The 20,888-nt window shown below is 50.2% G+C and overlaps 1 protein-coding gene across 1 annotated transcript; it reads right to left on the reverse strand.

Moving 5' to 3' along the window:
* Window positions 1-2,976: 2,976 nt before the first annotated feature.
* Window positions 2,977-8,016, reverse strand: Tcf15 (transcription factor 15). The gene is made up of 2 exons (XM_003476764.5): window positions 7,412-8,016; window positions 2,977-3,402 (listed from the first exon to the last, which is right to left on the reverse strand). Exons 1-2 carry the CDS (start codon window positions 7,928-7,930, stop codon window positions 3,328-3,330), a joined length of 594 nt encoding a protein of 197 aa, XP_003476812.2. The 5' UTR covers window positions 7,931-8,016; the 3' UTR covers window positions 2,977-3,327.
* Between the last annotated feature and the right edge of the window lie 12,872 nt (window positions 8,017-20,888).

Here is a 20,888-nt window from a genome sequence, read left to right on the forward strand (position 1 = left end):
TTACCACTGAGCCATATCCCTAGCTTGGTTTTTATTTTTAAACTTATAATAGGAGCTTCATAAAATGGATGTGGCCTGGGCCAAGGCTATGTACATGTCCTCCATTACTTTCCTTCTGTTTTTCCATGGCTGTGGGTGACCTCTGAACCTTCCTGCTTATAACTGTGGAATTGCCTGGCAAGGGAGAAGACCTGGGCTTTTGGTGATCCAGCATAGTTGAATACTTGCTAGGGGACTGCAGACAGGACTCTTCATCTTGTCTCAGTTTCCTCACTGTGAAATGAGGCTTAGATCTTTGTCATCCTGAGCAATGTACTCTCCTGAGCCCTGAGCTTCTTCTCCCTGAGCAACTTGACTCCTCTGGCCTTAAGTTGGCCTGCGAAGTCTGTTGGGGGTGTCGAATCCCGGAGGCGGGAAGTGCGTGTAAGGGAGGGGCAGTGTTAGGAAAATGGCCCCCAGAGGTATTGGTCCACAGCTGTGCTTCTCCCAAGTCACGTGTGCAGGCTAGTTTTGCAGCGTACAGACTCATGGATGTTAACTGTCCATGGACCAGGAAGCCTGCAAGCTGCCCAGTGTGCAGAAGGGAGCACTATGCAACCTGGAAAAGGGAAGAACAGTTTGTGGAACATCATGGGCTCTGAGCAGCACTGTAGGGGAAAAATATCAAGCATGGAGTAGTGTAGAGGACTGTCAATTGTGTGGAAAAACTCTGTGTGTTTGTGCGTGTGTGTGTGTGTGTGTGTGTGTGTGTGTGTGTGCATGTGTAAACTGCCTATATTGCAGATCCTCTCTGCAGGAATTCATAAGACCCTGGTTCACAGTAATTGCCGCCAAGAATCAGAACTGAGTGGCTGGGAGGGAAAGAGACTTATTGTCAGTTTTTTTGCTTTTGTATTTTCTGAGTGGTGAGCTCTGTGAGTGCATTATCTATTTCAAAGGAGGTACGTGTGAGAGTAAGTACTGGCCCAGGCTTCCAAGGAGCTGCTGGCTGCATCTTGCGACCTGGTGAGTAACCACAGAGTGGGGCACAGATGCTATGTGTGGATAAGAGGTTTGCACTCAGTATGCTGTAGATGGCTGTTTAAGTGAGTGTGAGTGTGTGTGTGTGTGTGTGTGTGTAACACAACATGCTGTGGTTGTCTTTGGGATGGGTTTTATTTCTAGTGTCTCTTTCTTTGAATTCTTCACCATAAAGATATCAGCAGAGAAACTCATGGATATCTTTTCAGCAGTAATAGTCGGTGTAGAGCCTTTCTGGAAGGACCTATGGGAAACAGAGCTGCCTGCAGGGAGGGGTCTATGCTTTTCACTTCACACTATTTGATACAACTTGAGCTATTTGCCCAGTGGATAAGTGGTCTATTCAAAATTATTGAACAAAGTAAAAAACAAACACTTCCTCAGTTTTAGCTGTTCTTGCTGGCTAAAGATTGAGCCAAGAAGGCCCAGAGGGGTCAAGAAACATGTCTGGGGTCACCCAGCAAATCTGCTGGTAGAAGTGGGCCTCCAGCCCAGTGCACCCAAAAGTCTGTCCTGCTTCCACTCCCAGGTTTCCTGTCATTGACAAGGTCACAGTCTTTTTCCTGTGGCTTTGCCAGAGGCTGCCTGTACCTGGACCCAAGTAGGCGCGGGGAGAGAAATGTGCTTTCCTAATTAGCTCCCGAAGGGGAAACGTGGCCCCCTGGGACACAGGATAGGCAAGATGGCGCCCATGGAACACTGGGAAGGGGGGTGGAGGGCGCCTGGAGAGCTCTCCTGGGCTAAGTGGGTGGTGTGAGACTAGCGATTCTGGCAACTTCTTGTTCTCCCAGAGTTTTCATCGTGAGAAAATCCAGGAGGCTCAGCTCAGTCCCATGGTGACTGGCACAGGGCCTGGCACATGGGCTGGCCCCATTCAGGCTCACCAGAGGGTGAAGGACATGAGAGGAAATGTAAGCATGAATGTGGAATCTGACTCCAGAATGTCAACATTATAGAAAAATCTTGTTCAGTGAAAATAATTAAAATATGTCTATGAATGTACCTGGCTGCCTTCCCTGGTCTCTCCCTGCCTTCCCTCCCTCAGGGATCCTGAGCTGCTATGATCCTGGTCTCACAGGGACAGGGGTGCCGGAGTGCCAAGGACTCCTAGGCACACTGACCTGTCCTGTCCCCATCTTCATCTTAGCTGACACAGCTCTCATCACCAGGGCTGCTGGGAATCTATCCAGGGTCTCAGGGACTCGTACTTCATAGGGAAAGGGAAGGAGCTGCTCTGGGCCTGCTTTAAACAGTGGACAGGCTGCAGGGTGTCACCCTGCCATGTGCCTTTGGGTGTCATCAGTCCTCCACATCATCTCTCTCTAAAACAAGGGTAAGAGTATATGCCTCTAGTACATATTTGCACATGTGGAAAACTGCACCTGCACAACATTATTGGTGACAGCATCAATGACAGATGGGTTAAAGTATGGTGCATTCATAAAATGGAAATATCAGCTAATACAGGAATCAGGACACTGTTTCCATACTGATCTGGGGTGACGGCCAGCCAGATTAAGGGGGAAAAGGAAGAAGCATTAAGTGTCCTATGCTTTGTGCATTTGCTTGGTTATTCACAGAGAAGGGGATGTCACAGAAAACGGGCTAAACAGACTCTAGGAGGAGAAGTAGTAGCTGAAAGTCAGAGTGACTTCACCCTCATCCTCTTGCACCTTGATTTTGAACATGGATTTAATCCTTATGCAAAAATAAATAACATTAGGATTTCTCCACACCAGACACCAAATAGTTGTTCAAGACACTGCATACATGGAAGACCGTGGGAGGAGTGGTCACCTCCACTTCAGTCTCAGCCTGCCCAGGGGCTGGCCCCTAGTCCACTCCTCTAAGGCTGGCATTCCCGGCAACTCTGTGTCCCTTTCTAGGTCCTTCAAGGGACCACCTTCAATCTCTGCTGTTCAGAGACCCTTCCCTTCCTCAGCTGGAAATGACGTCTCTTATTTAAAAATACTTTTATTTCAAATTCCACCAACTCTCTCTCTCTCTCTCTCACGTACATCCATGCTCATGCACACACACACACACCCTTTATAGGTCACAAGTCTTTGGTTTTCTGATGTCTCTGAGCAGCTAGGCCTGGATAAGCTGGATGGGTCCTCATAGGTCTCCAGGGTGGGTTGGAGATATACCAGGGGCCTTCCCCAAAAGACCCTGCTCAGGCCATTGTTCTCTGGTCCCTACAGAAAAGGGATGGGTCCGGCACCTGGGGTCTTCTCCCCTGCCCAGCCAGGAGCTAGCTTCCTTCTCCAGAGTCCTACTTGGAACAAATGCTGCAATGGCTCAGGCTCATCTCCGTGGCCCTCGAAGCGGGGTCACCCCCCTCACTTTCAAGCAGCTGCCTCCCAAGTCACGACGGCCACCCTACAGAAGGAGAGAAAGAGGTGTCAGGAGGATGGGTCAGGTCACTGGGAACACAGTGCTCAAACTTAGACATTGTCTAAGGGCAAAAGCTAGAGCTGAACTGAGTGAATACCCGCCTGTTATGTAATTTCCAGACAGAGGAGCATGCAGGGAATTGCTAGTGGGTGTCTTCAGAGGACACACATACGATGATGGGGAGACAAAATGGGAGGGGGGCCTTTTCACTTGATATACTTTTACCTATATCTTCCCCATGTGATTGTACTTTTTAAAAAATCTACATTTAGCCAAGTGTGTTGGCACAGAGGGAGGCTGAGGCAAGCTCAACTCTCTTTGGGGCAACTTAGCAAGACAGTCTTCAAAAAATTAAAAATAAAAACCTCAAAATGGCTGGGAATGTAGCTCAGTGGCAGAGCACCCCTAGCTTTGATCTCCAGCAGTGCTGGGGAGTGGCAGGGAGAAAGCACGTGTAACTCCGAAATCCCTTTTCCAGTCTAGAGCCACACACAAAGTAAGTGCCAATCAATGCTCCCTGAGGCCGCTGGAGGACAAACTAATGGTGGTAGTCCTTCAGGCTACCCATCCCTCACCCCACAGGGGTACTTGCTGCCAGCTTCTCTTGCCAGTATTCTCAGGCTTCATCTTCCTAACTGATCAAAGAGGTTGCATTGCCCGTCTTCTGAGGCCTCCAGACTCGGGTAGCTGGCCCAGAGGCACCTGGCCCATTGGTAAAAGAGCCTGGCTAGAAACCCATGTTGTCTGACAAGCTGTTCTCTTCTGGGACACTACACTGTCTGTCTGAAACATCACAGTAAATGCTCAGCACCCAGAACCTGGCTAGGCGAGAAGGGAGTGGTGGCTTTCTCAGCCCAGCAAGGGAAGTAGCAGACCATCTGGACACCCTGTCTCTGCCCCCCTCCATCCCGGGCCCAGGTTGGGGCAGATCCATCCAGATGTGGCCCAGCCTCCCTCGAGGCTCTCTGGGCCCAGGGACAGCATGTTCACTCACAGGCAGGGCTATTTTGAGGGCTGAGGCCATGGTCCCAGCAGAGCCTTGGGCTTGGGCTTCTCAGACAAATTCTGGCAGGCAAGGCTAAGAAGGGCGGACAGGGGCAGGGGAGGGGGTGCAGGCTGGGGATAGAAAATGGGCCTCCCCACTTCCTGTCTTTAAATCCTACAGATACCACTTATGCTATGTCTGGAGGTCATCTGGATACCCAGATCCCATGAGAATGCTGGGACCATCCTCCTTGAACCTGTTTCCTCATCTATGAAACGGTGACAAATGATTGTAGTTGCTGCTCCAGACACAGCCAAATGTGTAAACTGCCATGAGCCCTTAGAAAAGATCCTGACCAGTCTCCAGTTTGTCCCCTGTGAACTAAGTGCCAAGAGTGTTTGTGAAGGGCACGAGGGCTCAAGCGACAGTCCTGGCTTCTGGGCCCTGCTGTGCACCAGACTGCCTGTTGGACTTAAGACAAACAACCTCACCTCACTGAGCATGAGTTTTACTTTTAGGATTACTCAAGTTAATATGGGTCATACAAGCTAATGGATATAACCCCGAGCACAGCATAGGGAACATAGTAAGTATTCAGTTAACGTTCACAAGTATGGTTGTCAGCATCATCTTGTAACAGCATCTCCTGGGCTCTGCCACCCCATCACCACTTCTGCTCCTGAGCTGGAAACAACAGAGAATCTAGTCGACTCCCCACCCCCAGGACAAAGGGAAACAGGGCAGAGACAAGGACTGCCTTTCCTTCTCCTATGCACAACTCTTACCTCAGAGGCCATCATCCCTCAGGCCCCTAGCAGCAAGGTGCTATGGAGAACTATTTCTACAGCAACCCCAGCCCAGACTGGCCAGGGAGGAAGGGAGCAAGTGAGTCAGGATGAAGGGACAGGGACCTTGAGGCTTCCCAGACCTTAGAGCTCAAAGGGTAGCAGGAGCTGCCTAAGACAGTCAGCTTTCCTTCAGCTGAGTTCTGGAGGGGCCAGAACTGGCGAGGATCACCTCTCTTGTTTTTCCCAGAGGAGCCACAGCTTTTGAGCGTGGTTTCTACAGCCATATTTGGCTGAGTTCTTGGTCCCATACACAGATCCCAAGGAAGCAGCCAGCCCAGGCAAGGCCGCTTGAGCTAGGGGATGGGCCTGAGACCTACAGAGAAGGCCCTAGCCTGCTTGGTATAGCCGTGGGCAGGTGACCAACAGCCCTTCTCACCAGGCCTGCTGTATAAGCCTCCTAATATCACCTGTTCCCCTCCTGAATGGGGATCCTGCTCCATCACTGGAACCAGTGATGGGGACAGCCACAGCGCTCGTGGTGCCCTGCTTGCTGAGGTATCTCAGTGATAACTCATGGAGAGTGCTGAGCACAAATCAGTGCTCAGGAAGACGGTGGCACTGTTGCTGACAGTCTCTGTCTCCCTTCCATACTCTTGCATCGTTAACTTCTTCCCACTTCCTTCTCTAGGTCACGATTCCAACCCCCAGCCACGGGTGTGCTGCTGGTAGCGCACCCTTTCCTCTCCCTCCCTTTGTAACTTCCCACAGAAGCTCTTCAGCTCTCACCCTGGGTCTGGGCTTCCTCTGGGTTCTGACAGTCCCCTTTTGCCACCCTCCTCCCGCCTCCATCAGATGGCGGCATCCTTGTCTTCATCTCCCTGTCCAGGCTCTGACACATCACTGGAAGCACCTGGCTTGGCTAGGGACCCACCGCTTGCTTCTCTAGGTCCATTCTCAGAGCCAACAGAAGCCAGCTGCTGGGTTTTCAAAGTTGCTGAACAGAACAAAGCAGAGAAAGGCAGTCAGGGGTATCACAGAGGGACTGGGCCACCCTTTCATTGCTGGCTGTATGACTGAGGGCCCAGGCCTGGCTCCCCAGCCCAGCCAGGCACGTTAGGGAATCTGGAAAGGGTACAAATAAGAGCCTAAGGAGGAAACTAAGGGAGCCATGGATGAGAAGCCAGCATGGAGGTCTGATAAGCCACAGTGGTGGGGGGTGGGAGGCCAGGACACAGAGGCCTCCCTAGCTCAGGCTGGTGTAGGGAATCCAGAGCAGCTGTGAGAATCAAGTGTGGTGGAGTCAGGGGACCTGACTATAAACTCCCTTTCCCCCACCAATAACCTTCGATTGGCCACCAAAAGCCAGGCAGAACTCTGTGAGCCTCAGTTTTCTAGATATAAACAATAGCTGCTAAAACGCAGTATTGTCACAGGGATAGGTTTTTCCTTTCTGTAGGAAAAGCCCAGGTCAGAAAAGGGGAGAGGTTGGGGCCTGAATAAGTTTTCAGCTAAGAAGATCCTGGGCAGCCTCTTCTGCTATCCAGCTCCTACCCAAACCCTACATGCAGGTTCACCCCTCACTTAGGTGTCCTGTCCCCGTGGTTCATTCTTTCAGGGGACCCCATGCTTTCTCCTACTGCTCAGCAGCTGGGTTCAAGCTTGGGCTGATGGCAAATGCTCCCATTCCTTCTGGGTTTCTTGCTTTAAGGTCAGGTCTGAGGACAGGGGACAACTGAAGTCCGGGTAGCTTAGGATAGCACATGCCCAGCAACTCTAGAGCCTGAACCTTGTAAATGTAGGTATGGGATTTCATTTCCTAGGGCCTCAGGTTCTCTTCCCAACAAACTCCCTGCTGACGGTGCTCTGGTGAGGAAGAGCAGGCCAAGAAGTGCATCCAAAGCAGAGAAAGGAAAGGACTCTGCAAGTGAAGTCAGTTATTCTGTCCTCACCCTTCCTATAAGTGAGAAAGGTCAGCTCTGCACACCTTTAGCTGGAGCAGTATCCGTCAATGCACAGTCAATACACAACTAAATCAGAGTCGGGCTCAGAGGTTCTCTGCGCCCTTCTGTTTGGGGGACAGAAGGCAAGTGGCTCTGTTTCATGTCACTACTAACCACAGTTGCTTAGCCCTGGCTCTGCAGGGGTCTCTGCACCTCCGGCCCCAGAGAGACCCTGTTCCCCAATGAACCAGGCCCCGAGGTCGCAAGCGCAGAGCACTCACCCCCTTGCGCTGGTTGCTGAGGCAGAAGGTGCAGATGGAGCGCGGCTGGCGGCCGTCGGCGGCGGACGCGGGGACTGAGCTCTTGGCGTTGCCGGCCGCACGGAAGCACGGCTGCCCGTCGTCGGCTGCGTCGCCCAGCAGCAGCACGTTGGCCAGGTGCGCGATGTAGCTGGACGCCAGGCGCAGCGTCTCGATCTTGGACAGCTTGCGGTCCACCGGCTCGGTGGGGATGAGCGTGCGAAGCGCCGTGAAGGCCGTATTCACGCTCTGCGTGCGGTCCCGTTCCCGCGCGTTGGCCGCCTGCCGCTGTCGCACCACCACCACGGGGCCCGCGCCGCTGCCCGCCCGCCGCCCGCCCCCGGGGCCCGGGCCGCGCCGCGCCGCCTCCAGGCCTTCGCAGCAGCCGAACGACTGGTCCGACGCGTCGCTTTCGCTGCGGTTTTCCTCGTCCTCGCTCAGCAGCCTTACGTCCGGGTACAGCACGTGCGCGCCGACGGGGCGCAGCAGTGCGAAAGCCATCGGCACCCAGTCGCGTCCCTCCTCGCGCCGTGTCCCCGGGTCTGCAGCGTACCGCCGCGAGCTCCCGCGCGCTCCCACGACCAGCCGGCCACCGCCTTATAGCCAAGGGAGGGGCCAATCACAACGCGGCCCTAGTAGGAGGCGGGGGCTCTGCCGAGCCAATGAGGAGGCGCCGCTCACACCCCAGCCAATGGCACCGCGCCGCTCTTTTCCAGGTTGAAAGAGGCCAGCGAGCTGGTGTCCCACCCCGAGGGCTCCGGTTTCTGCTGGCCAGCGGGTTAGATGCTGGAGGTCTGGGTGAGTGGAGTGGAGCTCAGCTCCGAAATCCTGGACTGCAGACAGGGTGCTTTTTCTGTGTCCTCATTTGGGAAGTGGATTTTGGGAGTCATCCAGCCCTTGTAGTGTAATCTCGTGATTTCCCCAACCTTTGTGTGGTAGGACCCGAAGGGGCTTTTGGCACTATGGCTCTAGGGTTGCCCCATTTGATTCAGTTGTTCTGAAGCCTGGCTCAGGAAACTACGTCTGGTGTCCATGGGGAACACTTGGAGAAATGCTAAACCATTCAACAGTGTCACCTTCCTAGCAACAATCTTTAAAAGCAAAATGAAACCAAAACACACAAACACTATTCATTCATTTGTTCATCCAGCCAGTAGGTGTTGAGTTCCTACTGTCAGTCCTGGGTTTAGTATGAAGACTCAGATTAAAAACCCTCTGCCTTGTAGTCCTCTCAGAGCTGGCAGACGTGGTTCTGGGGACTTTAGTGCTCTCTGCTTGGGCTGTGGAGCAATGTTTCTTATTTACAGACAAGAAAATTGAGTTGGGTGTGGTGAGAGAAGCTGAGACAGGAGGATCGCTGTGAGTTCGAGGACAGTCTGGGTTACATAGTGAGTTCAAAACCAGCCTGAACTGCACAGCAAGACCCTGCCTAAAAAATAAAGAAAGAAATAAATAAATAAGGCAAAAAGAGAGCTGGCCTTCAGCTTTATAGGTGGTTGAGTGAGGGTGCCAGCTTAACCTGTCTGGTGTCACAACTTCTGGAATCCACCACCACTGGTACACATAGACTGGAACTTCTGGAATCCACCACCACTGGTACACATAGACTGTCTTCCCTCATTCCTGCTTTCCTTCCAGATACTTGAATGTTTGACCTATGTGTCCTCCTCCACAGAGGCCTGGGGAAAAATAACTGAGCTGTCAATGGTCACTGAGGCCCCTCATCACTCATTTCTGCTTCCCTGCTCTATCCCAGTACTGCTCTAATTAGCATCTATTTGGCCTTGAAAAGAACTTTCTCTTCAGCTCAGATGATGCTAGTGTGACAGGACTGGGTAGAAGGCTTCCTGGTGCATTTGGCTCCCCTGGGCCCTCATATTCTTGGAGGTGCCTCCCAGCTTTGCCATGCTGGGAGGGTGTCTTCGGGTTCCCTGACCCCAGAAAGTGAGAAAGGGAGAGAGGGACTTGGAATTTCCCTTGGCTTCTGGGAGAGGAGCTTCTAAGTCTTCAGAACCCAAGATCTGTCGGACAGTGTGTTCCCACACCTGGCTCCTCCACCCCCACACCATTTGACCGTGACCCTGGCCAGGCTGGGCTTCGGAGGAGGAGAGGGAGCCTGTATGACCCCTCCCCGCAGGGCCTGTCCCACAGGCAGCCCCAGGCCCTGCTATTGCTGCTGCTTCCTGAGTAGATGAATTATTGCTAGGAGATTTCCTTCCCTGTCTGCGCCTCCTCATGGGGCTCCCAGCTCCCTTCACTTTCACTTTCTCCCCCTTCTCCCCCTTCTCTCTCTGCTCCTGACCCTCAGGCAGCTTGAAATTCCTCTGCCAGCTCCCTTCCATTTGCAGCTTAAGACTGGAGATGCTCAACAGAGCGCGAACTAGCCCGGAAGACCAGCTCATTCATTCATTCTCTTGGGCCATTTTTAACACAAGGGATCTGGGAGTAAAATAAAACCATGAATGAGAAGGAGGTGGGCTGCTGCAGTGTGGGGAAGGCAAGCTGTAAACAAAGAATTTCAGAACAATGTGGCAGGAACAAGCCAGGCTCTGGCATCAGAGAGACCCAAGCCAGTTCAGAGGTTAGCTACCTCTTGGTGTAATTTTGCTGCTGTAAAGACCAGGCTAAGGTGGTGATGGCATCATGCAGTGATGCCAAGAAAACTGAGCCCTGGCACCCAGAAAGAGTCTGGTCTCTGAGAGAGAGAGAGGTCTGTGCTGCTGTGCTGTGGCTGACCCTGGGACAGGACTGAGCCTGTCACTTGTCGCATGACTAGTCATTGAAAGTGAGGGGGGCTTCTGTGATGTTCTTGGTCTACCAACCCAAGGGGCCTCAGCTTGTCCCACTCTGTCCTTCACTGCTGGCGCCACACTAGGTTCTTTTCTGTCCTTGGCATGACTGTCCTCAGGTCTCCCCAGAGTGTACCCCTCTACTTCCTTTAATCCTCCTTGAAATCTGCTCCTCAGGAGCCCTTGACCACCAGGACTCAAAAGGTCACTCTCTCCCTCCTGCTAGCACCCTTGTGCTCCCTCTCACTCTACCCTGCTGTATCTTCTTCTACAGCCTTTATCGCTACCATTTATTCATTCTGCAAGCATTCATTGAGCAATGGCAGCATGGTAGGCATAGTTCTGGGCCCTGGAAATATAGCAGTGAAAACATGGTATATTTTTGATCCGCTCTGTGTATCTCACTGGCAGAATGCATATTTACTTCCTGTCTATCACAAGCTTCTGATACAGCTATTGTTGTTCTGCTCATTTTATCATAGGGAAACAGAGTCAGGAGAAAATAACTTGCCCAAGGTCACACAGTAGCCACCGTGCGAGCACAGGGTAGTGGGGTTCCACAGCCCTTGCTTGCTCCCTCCCACCATCTGCCTTGCAGACAACCCAGAGGCATGGAAGGGCTGAGCAGTGGTCACCAGGTGAGTGAAGGCTGAGGGGACAGTGCTGGTCCTGCTGCCCTGATCTGGACCATGGGCCCTGGGCTTCTGAATGCTAAAGCACTTAGCCTTTCTCTATGGCATCAGTCTTTGTGTCTGTCCTCCCTAGGGAGGGCCACACAGATCACCCCCCCCCACTGCAATGCAAAGTCTCACAATGTGCGTCACAACAGCTTGTGACATCTCCTCCTAATCCCCTTCTCTACCCCTCCCAACAGGGCACTTGCTCGAATGCTTTTGATGCCTGTTTCTGGATATATATGTGTTCTTATGGAACATACATGCTACCAATCCTTAATGTACACAAGAGGTAGTTTCTATAGATTTGTTTCTTAGATTATTTTGTTTTATTATATTTTGTTTCCTCGACACTGCTCTGTGTGCCGAGTCTAACTCAGATCCATTGCTTCCAGCTGCTACTCAGTGTGGGTACTATACACACATCCACCGGAGTTCCTTTTCCCATTCCTTTGGGGATAGACATGGGCCACCTCCAATTTCCCTCTCCCAAAGCAAAACTGCAGTGAATTTGAAGTATGTGAGTCTCAGGGACTCCTGTGTGTGTCACTCAGGAGCAGATACTGGGGCAGAATCACTTGAGTACTGTTCAGCTGCACCGTGACACCTGTCCAGTCTACACACCCACCGGCTGGGCGAGGCCCACTTCCCTGTCTTACTTAGCACTAGAGTCAGTTCACTTCCCAATGACAGAGAGTTGGCTGTTTTCTGTCTCATTATGCTTGTCTGTCTCACTGAATGGCGAGTCCTCCAGCATCCAAGGCCAGAGCCTGGCATGCTATGTACAGGAATGGGTGACAGAATGAATAGATGAATAAGGAAGCTAATACACGGCCTTCCATACCTACATTATGTCAAACCTCAACTAGATGGGGGTGGTACACATGTGTAAGTTTGTGTGTGGATAGAGAAGAATAAGACAAAGTCCTATACCTCGATCTGCTTAGAGAAAAGGATGACTGAGAACATTTGTCGGAGCCTACTCTGTGCCAAAAACTCATAGGTGTATTAATTGCAACCATAAATGTTATACAGTATCAAAACCTATTTCCCTCTCATATTCCAGACATTCTGTGGGGTTGTCCCAGGTGCTAAAATAGCTCCTAGTGAGCCTCAGCTGCTGGTATCACCCCTTTTGTGTAGTGTCCTCTTTCCATGGAGTTGGATATGACTTCTGTGACTAAAAAAATGACAGAAATGACAGCGTAGGACTGATGAAGACAGAGTGCTTTTGTGCTGTTCTCTTGAATCACTTAGCTTGGGGACAGCAGCCACCACGTCATGAGGACATATCATGAGCCGTCTGCATTCTAAGTGATGGAAACAAAAAGAGGAAGATGAAGGAGGAGCATGCTTCACCTTTAAGGATGCTTGCCTGGGAGTGATGCCTTCTGTTCGTGTCCCACTGGTGTATATTTGATCATACTTAACTGGAAGGGAGGCTGGGGAGGCAATGTTTCTTGCAGATGGCCACATATGCAGCTGAACACTGGTGTCCGTTGGTAGAGAAGAAAGGAAGGACGGACATGGGGAACAGTGGATGGTGTCTGCCTGGGGAGGGGTGCGGCATCTGTGTGTCACATGGTTGAGTCTGCAGATTTGGGAGCCTCACTGCCTGGGTTAAGATTTAGCTTTGCTGTTTACCAATTGTGTGACCTTGGGAAGTTTTCTGTGGCTCAGTTTCTTCACCTGTAAAATACAGACTGCAGTAGAACCTGCCTCAGTGGGTCACTGTGTGGCTTGGATGAGTTTACATAGGTAGTGTTTGTAATAATGCTGCACACAGTGCATGAAGTATGCTTTAGTCTTTACTAGAAATCTCTCTAACTTCACATAAACAGTCAGTGATGGGGGCAGAATTTGGGTTGGGAACACTTTTCTTCTTTTGCCTCATTCCATCAGAATTCTTAAGAGAATAAGATTGAGGCTCAGGTCAGTGCCTGGCACAGTTGAATGAAATTTATATTGTGTCCCCATGCTTACTTATTAGTTTCTGTTCTGTCCTGTTTTATATTCAAGTTAATGAGGATCCTCCATTGACCCATGTGGGTCCTCCAGAATGGGGCTGAGGCCTTGGATGCTACTACTTAGAACTGAGTTCCTTCATGTCATCGAGTCAAGGGTGGATTCCTCGGAACACTTGTTCTGGCAGATGTTTGGGGTTTCTTGATTTAAAAAAAAATCTGGAAGCTGCATTTTGCATCCCTCTTTGGAGAGTTGCAACACATTGTCACATTAAAGCCTTCTCAAGCTGTACCTGAGAAACCCTGCAGCAAATAAATTCATTGAGTTTCATTTCAGTTTACATTTTCCTGGCTTTATTCAACCATAGACCGTCCCCTACCATTTGGGCACCTAATAGAGATACAGTTTGGCAGACATTTCTCCAGGCTATTGTTGGTGACATCCATATAGGGGTGAGTGGGTACTTCATTTTTTTATGAGAGCAGGCATGGTATGAGTGAGGTAGGAGTAAGCAGGTTAGCTGGCAGAGGCAGATCAACAGGGAAGATGTACAGGCTTAGGTCCAGAGCTCTATCCTGTAAGGGCCTCTGAAATATCTTTGGAGATGTAACCCATTGGGGGCAGATGGTGCTTCCTGGCATGTTTCTCATAAAAGATTGCAATAATGTTATCAAGAAGCTACTATATGCTAGGTATTCTTTTTGAGCACTCTTTTTTTTAAATTTTTTTTTGTCTTTTTCTTTTTTATTGGTACCAGGGATCGAACTTGTGACTGCCTGCTTGCAAGGCAGGCGCTTATGCTGCTGAGCTAAATCCCCAGCCCCCTAGTGTGTTTCTTCATTTACCTTCAGAGCAGCCTCAGGAGCTAATAATAATTATGCCATTCTCCCAGACCATGTCTATCTTAGAGCTAACCATGGACAGAATCCAGAAACTGAGCCAAAATAAATCTCTTCTCCTTTATATTGTGGGTGTTAAGTGTTTTGTGCCAGCTATGGGAAGACTAACTAATACAGGTGCTCACAAATCTCTATTCCAGGGAGAGCAGTCCTGGCTATTGCAGTGTCCTGACTTCGTTTGGCAGAGGAGGCAAGACTGGGGCCAGAATGAAATTGCATGATAAGAGAGAGGAGGCTGATGTGGCCACGCGTGCCTCCCTTCAGCCCTGTGCTTTCGGGATGTGTTGAGCTTTACCCCCTGTGCTGCATAATGTAGCCTGCCAGGCTCTTGACCCTGATAGCAATGCCAGGTGTGACAGACACACCAAGATGATGTAGAAAAGCAAGGTGATGCTGATCAAAACCACCATTAAGAGCCAATTCAGAGCCCACTTGAAAATCCACAAGGTGCAGTGTCAGCGACCCAGGCCACACCCTGAGTTCTGCTCTTGTCTGTTCCAGGAAAATTCTCCTCTCTGCTGAGAGCTGGGGCATGAGTCTTACAGAACCCTGACTTTAGTATATCAATCCCCCAGGCCCAGTTTTGGTGACCTGGTTCAGGTAATAGTATTTCAGAGAAGGGTGATATAATAGTTTCAGTCATCTGGGAAAGCTTTCTGAAGGAGGTGGCCTCAGGAGCTTAGCCGCCTCAAACGAGGGATCCCCAGGATGAAATTTGTTCTAGTCTGTCCTAAATGATCCATGGCATGAAAGGTGCATGTGTGGGTTGCTTTCCAAGGTAGACAATGCAGACATTGGTATCTGCCTTACATAATACCCATGCCCTTCTCTATCAATAGAACCCCAATTTCTCTGGGGTAGTAGGACTAGCTAAAAACACTCCCCTTCTCAGCTAGGGATGGTCATGTAGCTCATTTTGGCCAATAAGGTAAGGTAGAAGTTCCTAGGAATAACCTCCTTCCCCAAATGAAGTGAGAGTCTCTTGAGATGGCTGTTGCCTTTTATCTTTCCTCTTCTTCCTGCGTAGAATGGAGATGCAGTTCCTGGAGGTACTGCAGTCAATTTGGGATCATAGGGCACAAGTCACATGCTAAGGATTGTTGAGTGGAGAGCCAGAGTAGCTGAGTCTTTGGTGATGTCTGTGAGCAGTCACACTAGTCCCCAAACCCTAAGCCACTATATTGGGTTTTCGGTCCATGCAGCCAGTTGCAGCCTATTAACACATTCAGGTCTTGTAAAGAACACTGTCCATACCATTGCCATCTACAGGCACTGTGTGCTGAGCACTGAACTGCTTTCTACCCAGTGTCTCATTTCATCCTCTCTTCTGGAAACTAGAACAGGATGTTGGAGCTCTACGAGTTGAGGACTCGCCTGGGACCTCCCAACAAGGACAGTGGCAGAGTTAAGACTTGGACCTGCGTTTCTCACTTTCTCATTTGTGTTAATAGGATGTGTTAATGGTTTAGAAACTTTTGATGGTCACTCTTTCCATCAAGACCTGGGGTTTGTGTCCCCTTCCGAGTTTGAGCAGGCTGGTGGCTGCTTTGACCAATTGAATTTGGCAGGAGTGAACCAGTATGTCTTCAGAAGCCGGGCCATGGAAGGGGAGGCTGCTCCTGCCTCAATTACTGAGACCCTCTTGCTGGGTACTCAGAGTTGCCCCGAGGCCCCTGTGATGTGAGGAAGCCCAGGCCGCCTGGGAGGCCTCATGGAAGTGTTTCTGCTTGGTGGTTCTGTTCTTTCAGTCCTCTTCTTTGCCTTGGAACAAAGACATGGCCTTGTGACTGCAGCCCCAATGTGGCGTCATCCTCATGTCTGAGTCTTCCAGGTTGAAGTCAACAGACGACATCAGGGACCAAGACCAAGCTTTCGCTGGCGGGCCAATTTGGAATCCCCAACTGTGGAATCTGAGAGTACGAGATGGCTCCTTTAAGATGTCAACTTGTGGAATAATTTGTCACAGTAGCTCACTGCAGCACCTATGAGGACTCCAAAACCTAGAAGTGTGGTCTATTTTCATCACTTGCTGCAATTTTATTTTATAAAGTTGCTGCAAATGCTGAGTTAGCAAATGCTGAACCATCGCTCCTAGAGGAAGCACGGGGTTCAATCTACAAAACACTCTGGTCATGACATTTTCATGAACTAATCAGTATATTAGCTTGTTTTTTGCAGGTTTCTATTGAAGAACCCTTTACACAATATATTTTGTTGGTTCATTCACGTTGCAGTCCCTTTATCCACACCGTCACTAGCACCTGAATGAAACTTACCTAAATATTTTCTCTGTAAGACACTTCACAGCTTTATTGTGCTTAGGAACAGTGCTTCAGTACAATGCACAGGATCATTGCAAACAGCAAAGTCACCAACAAAAAGCGTGAAAGTTTGTAAAGAGTAGCACAAAATTGGCAGTGGAAAGGATGCTTGTTTACAGTCTGAGAGCCAGAACAAAAAGGCAGCGTGCCAATTGTGTGCATAGGTGACTTAAATCTTTTATTACTCATCATCTGTCCGCCAATGACCTTGAAAATCCTGGTGAGTGTTGGTTTTGGGGTTACCCATACATTTTAGTGAGGAGGTGAATTCCCACATGTGGAGTCTGTGATGCATAGGAATGAGCGTATTCTTTAATAAGTTCAGGTGACCCTGGCAGGTAGCTGAGGGCAGTGAAAGAGCCCCAGGAGCCTTGCTCCCCTCCTGTGAGGGATGTGGTGGAGGACGCCAGGCTGTCAGGTTTGTGGAGGGAGAAGGGAGTGACATCAGCAATGATAGTGACTATTGGTTGTTGAGGACCACATGTGAGACAGTAGACATGATTGATCACCTTCAGTTAGTCCTCACCGCAGTCCTGTGGGGTAGCTCCTATTACTAAGCCAAGATTACCGAACAGCTTGCTCAGCCCCTGTGACATTCAGAGGCTGTCCAAGATCTTATAAACTAGAAGCTAAGAGACAGTCCAAGACTCTGTCCTAGAAACAAAAACTAAAACATCTTACAAAGAAGCCAGGGAGAGCTGGAGCTCAGGGCATTCCCATTCCGGGGCACACATGGGTACTTTCCCACCTTGCACTGAACACTTCCACAGCAAGTCCATGGGGTGCTTGGCTCTGTGCCCAGCGTGCGGTCTACCCGTGGTGATCATAAATGCGGACCTGGGGCCTGGAGGAAGTTTTGCCAAGGGGGAGGGGAGGGGTGGGTGGGGAAGTTGAGCCGAGGGGCAGGTGTGTGCATGTGTGTGTGCAGGGCAGGGAGTACAGAGGGTCTTGAATCAGACTACAGGTCTCCTCCCACAGGGGGTTAAAGTGGCCCAGCCTCCTTCCGGCTGAGCGGAAATCAGTTTTTGAGAGCTGAGAAGGGCTCAGGAGGGATGTTTTTCTTCTCCGTTTGTCTGCCCATAAAACCTGCCGGAACTCCATGCTGAAATGAAGAATTCCCGCTGAACAGGGACATGGAGCGTGCAGGCTGGGCACCGGGGTCTGGTATGGCCCTTATCAGGGCAGAGACCATCCCCATCTTCAAGGCCCCACTTCCAGGTCCAGGTTGAGTGACCCCTTTGTAGGAGGGGGTGGGGTGGGAAGAGGCAGGGTGGGTGCAGGTACAAAGAAGGGACCCCTCTCCACCAAGTCATCTTGGCAGTGAGAAGTGTTAGAGGAGTGGAGGATTCAGGCTGTGGTGGTCCCTGGTGTGTGATTCAGGTACTCCCTGTGTGCGGTGACACTTGGCAAGTCTCTGGGAGAGTGAAATGGCACTTAGTGGATGACTGAAATGATTAATGTGTAAATTGTCCAGGCAGAACTGACAATCTGAGGCCTTTCTACTAACAGACACCTTGTGGGCCTTTTGGAAAGCAGTACATTTATTACCACCCCATGTATAGGTGAATGAACAGAGGCTTAGAGGATGAGGGGGTCTCCCCATGTCACCCATTCTGAGACATAGGTGCCACCTCATGAGGAATCTCCCTCCTGCCTTTCAACTTGCTGGGTTCTAATTTTCCTTGTCTTGGGAAACCTTTGTTTCTTGACTCTATTCGCAGGAAGCCTCCTCTGGCCCCGCCTCTGGCCAGGTTGGGCTCCTCTCTAATTGCCTACACCTCTTTTTTTTTCGGTCTTTTTTCTTTGTTATCCGTACCAGGGATTGAACTCACGACCACACACTTGCAAGGCAGGTGCTTATGCTGCTGAGCTAAATCCCCAGCCCTTGCCTGCACCTCTTGGGGGTCTTAGCTGTGAGTAGAGTCAGATCTGAATCTTCCCTCATCAGCCAACACAAGGAACCTTTAATTTGTCCTGATGATTTCAAGTGTTTGTGGTAGCTTCATTGAGAAGCGTGTCTGTGGCTCCTCATGAGGGTCTGGGATGGCTTTGACCAACAGACAGGGGAGAAGCGACTGCCTGTCCTCTGAGACTGTCTTCCATTGTTCTTGTTAGCTGCTCTGAAAGAGGCCACCTGCCTGAGACCCCAAGCTGTGCTGCTACCTTGGACACATCGCCTGCATGCTTGCCAGGGTTCCTGCTGCCGTGTCCACACAGGGTCTTGGCTTCCTTGCTGTCCCCTCTGGATCAATTGCAGCCATAGAATGAAGTCCCATTAATGCTGCATATAGCAGGCCTTGTCCTTCACCTGAGCAGCCTTCTTCAGCTCCCTGCTCACTTGGAGGCCTTAGGGGTTCAGCCCTGGCCTCTGCCCCATTGCTTCTCTGCCCTGTCTCCTACCCTCTACCCTTCCTGACCCTCACCAGCCACACTGGCCTTCACGGTGCTCCTGAAACAGTGACCCCTCCACCTCAGGACCCTTGTGCTTCCTATGGCCCCTGCTCCACTGCTTCGTTGTCTGGGTGCTGCTTGGTGCACTTCTCATCTTGTTCAAGTCTCTGCTCAGTGACACCAAAGTGCTGCTATGCCCTATTTAACACTATGGCCTCCTCTCCTACGGCCGTTTACAAATGGAAAGTTTTACATAATTGTGTACATATTGTATGCATAGTCTCTTGTCTTTTCCTGGCCCTCCTCAGAGCAGGGATCTTTTCTATCCTCTGAAACAGTGCCTGGTGCTGCGCAGTGGTTTGCCAAATGTGGAATGCACCAGAGAAGTCCAGAGTGGCTGGCTGCTTCTCCTGGGTTGTGTGTGTGGGGACACAGGAAAGGGCAGAAGCAGGGCAGCCAGGCTGGAGGACATTCCAGGGAAGTGACAGCTTGCTGTCCCTCTGGGGCCTGAGGGTGAGAGAGGCAAAGCAAGACTTTGAAGATGCAAACACGGGCACCTCCCGGGCTTCCCTCTTCCTGGCCCTGCCAGTAAACAGGATCTCTGGGCAACTGCCTGAGAACTCTGCCCAGCCCCACAGAGGCTGCGACTGGCTCCTTCCTGCGCTATAAATCGGGTCCCTTCCAGCTGTGACATCCTGGACTTGTTGGGGAGGTGAGGCACACTCATTTGTTTCAAAGAGCTGTGTGTGAACTGGGACAGGGCGCTGTACCTCGATTCCCTGGCAGCCAAATGGGAACAGTGGCAGTGCAGGTGGCAAGGTGTGGCTGCGAGGCAGAAGGTGGCATCACGTGCAGTGCTGGGAAGAGCTCTGCACACGGAGATGCTGTGGAGAGAAGTGCAGGGGACAAAGCTTAGCTCTGCCTCCAAGCTAAGGCATCTTGGCCAGGTAGCCTGAGTCACTAGTTTGCCAGTGTTGTTGGGGGATTCAAAGTGCAGAGAAAATTCATAGCACCCAGTGAAGGAGAAATACATGTTAGCTGTGACTGACAGTAATTATTACAAAGACTGTAGAGAATCAGATGTAATAAGAAGCCATTTGGGACACAGAAGCTTCAGCTCAAATCCTAGAGGCTTGCTGTCTTTCCTGAATATTTCAGTTTGGTCATAGGGACCTTCCCATGTGCAAGATCAGCTGCCCTTCTGTACCCGAAAGGCCGTACCTGTGAGCACATCACTTCCCTACAATGCACCAAGGAGGTAATACTTAGCCTTGGAGGTGATGTTCAAATCCAAGGCCCCACTATTCCCCAAGTGGAAAGGGAGACATGTCCCTTAATTACTCTAAGCCTGAATTTCTCATCTGAAAGCATTTGCCTCTGACTGTTGCCATGAGAAATGAAGAAGTTTAAACGGGGCATGGTGATGGTAGTGTACCTGTAGCTTCAGCTATGCAGGAAGCTGAGGCAGGAGGATCTCAGGTTTGAGATCAGCCTGGGAAATTAGTGAGACTGTCTCAAAAAATAAAAATAAAAAATACTGGGGCTCCAAACAAACACTATCAGTTACATCCCCAGTATCATAAAAACAAACAAGTTACTATGTAGGGGAGGAGGAGAAAGTATTAGTATCCTTACGGTAGCCATGGATAGGCTCAGCCAGGAGAAAAATTTTGGTATGAGTTGTCAGTTGTGTTTAGGCCCTGCGTTGGGATTAGTTCATCACACCCTAGATGCCCCAAACAGTGAACTCATTGCTTGTGAGAGATCTCCTTTTATTCTTCAGTGATTTTTTTTAAGTTATTTGGGAGCTCATTCCAATAACTTTAAAATGGTAAGAGAAAAACTTAACATGAGAAAATATCACCCATGAACTTGACTCTGGAGAGTTGAGGAAATGCTTGGATGTTAAGTCTCGGGTTCCTGTTTGAGATGCGTTGAGCACTGCACACCATAAACACATGTGCGCACACATGGATATGGGAGGGTATGTGTAGGTCCTGTGTAAATACTACACGTTTTATATAAGGGGTGTTAGCATCTATGCATGTTGGTATTCTCTAAGGTCCTGGAGCTAGGCCCTGGGGATACCAAAGGACAACTGCAAATATAGAGAGATAAACAGAGCATCCATGAGGATGATCTGCCATGAACTGAAGAGTTTTGCTCTTTTTGAAAATTCAGCTCTACATTTGAAGTTTGAAAAGTGATAATCACAGCATAGAAAGTAAGTGCCCAAGCAAGAGGTGGGCAAACCCCTTACAGCACGTTCACATTCAGTATTCTGAAGCCATAAAAACAGATGGAGGGCCGGACATGGTGGTATATGCCTGTAATCCTAGCACTTGAGAGGCTGAGGAAGGAGGATTGCCATGAATTCAAGGCCAGTCTGAGCTGCATAGTGAGACCCTGTTTCAAAAAAC

The sequence above is a fragment of the Cavia porcellus genome, unplaced genomic scaffold (genome assembly GCF_034190915.1).
Source record: "Cavia porcellus strain 051 isolate PalLab524CR breed Dunkin Hartley unplaced genomic scaffold, mCavPor4.1 scaffold_5, whole genome shotgun sequence".
In the NCBI taxonomy this organism is placed as follows: Eukaryota; Metazoa; Chordata; class Mammalia; order Rodentia; family Caviidae; genus Cavia; species Cavia porcellus.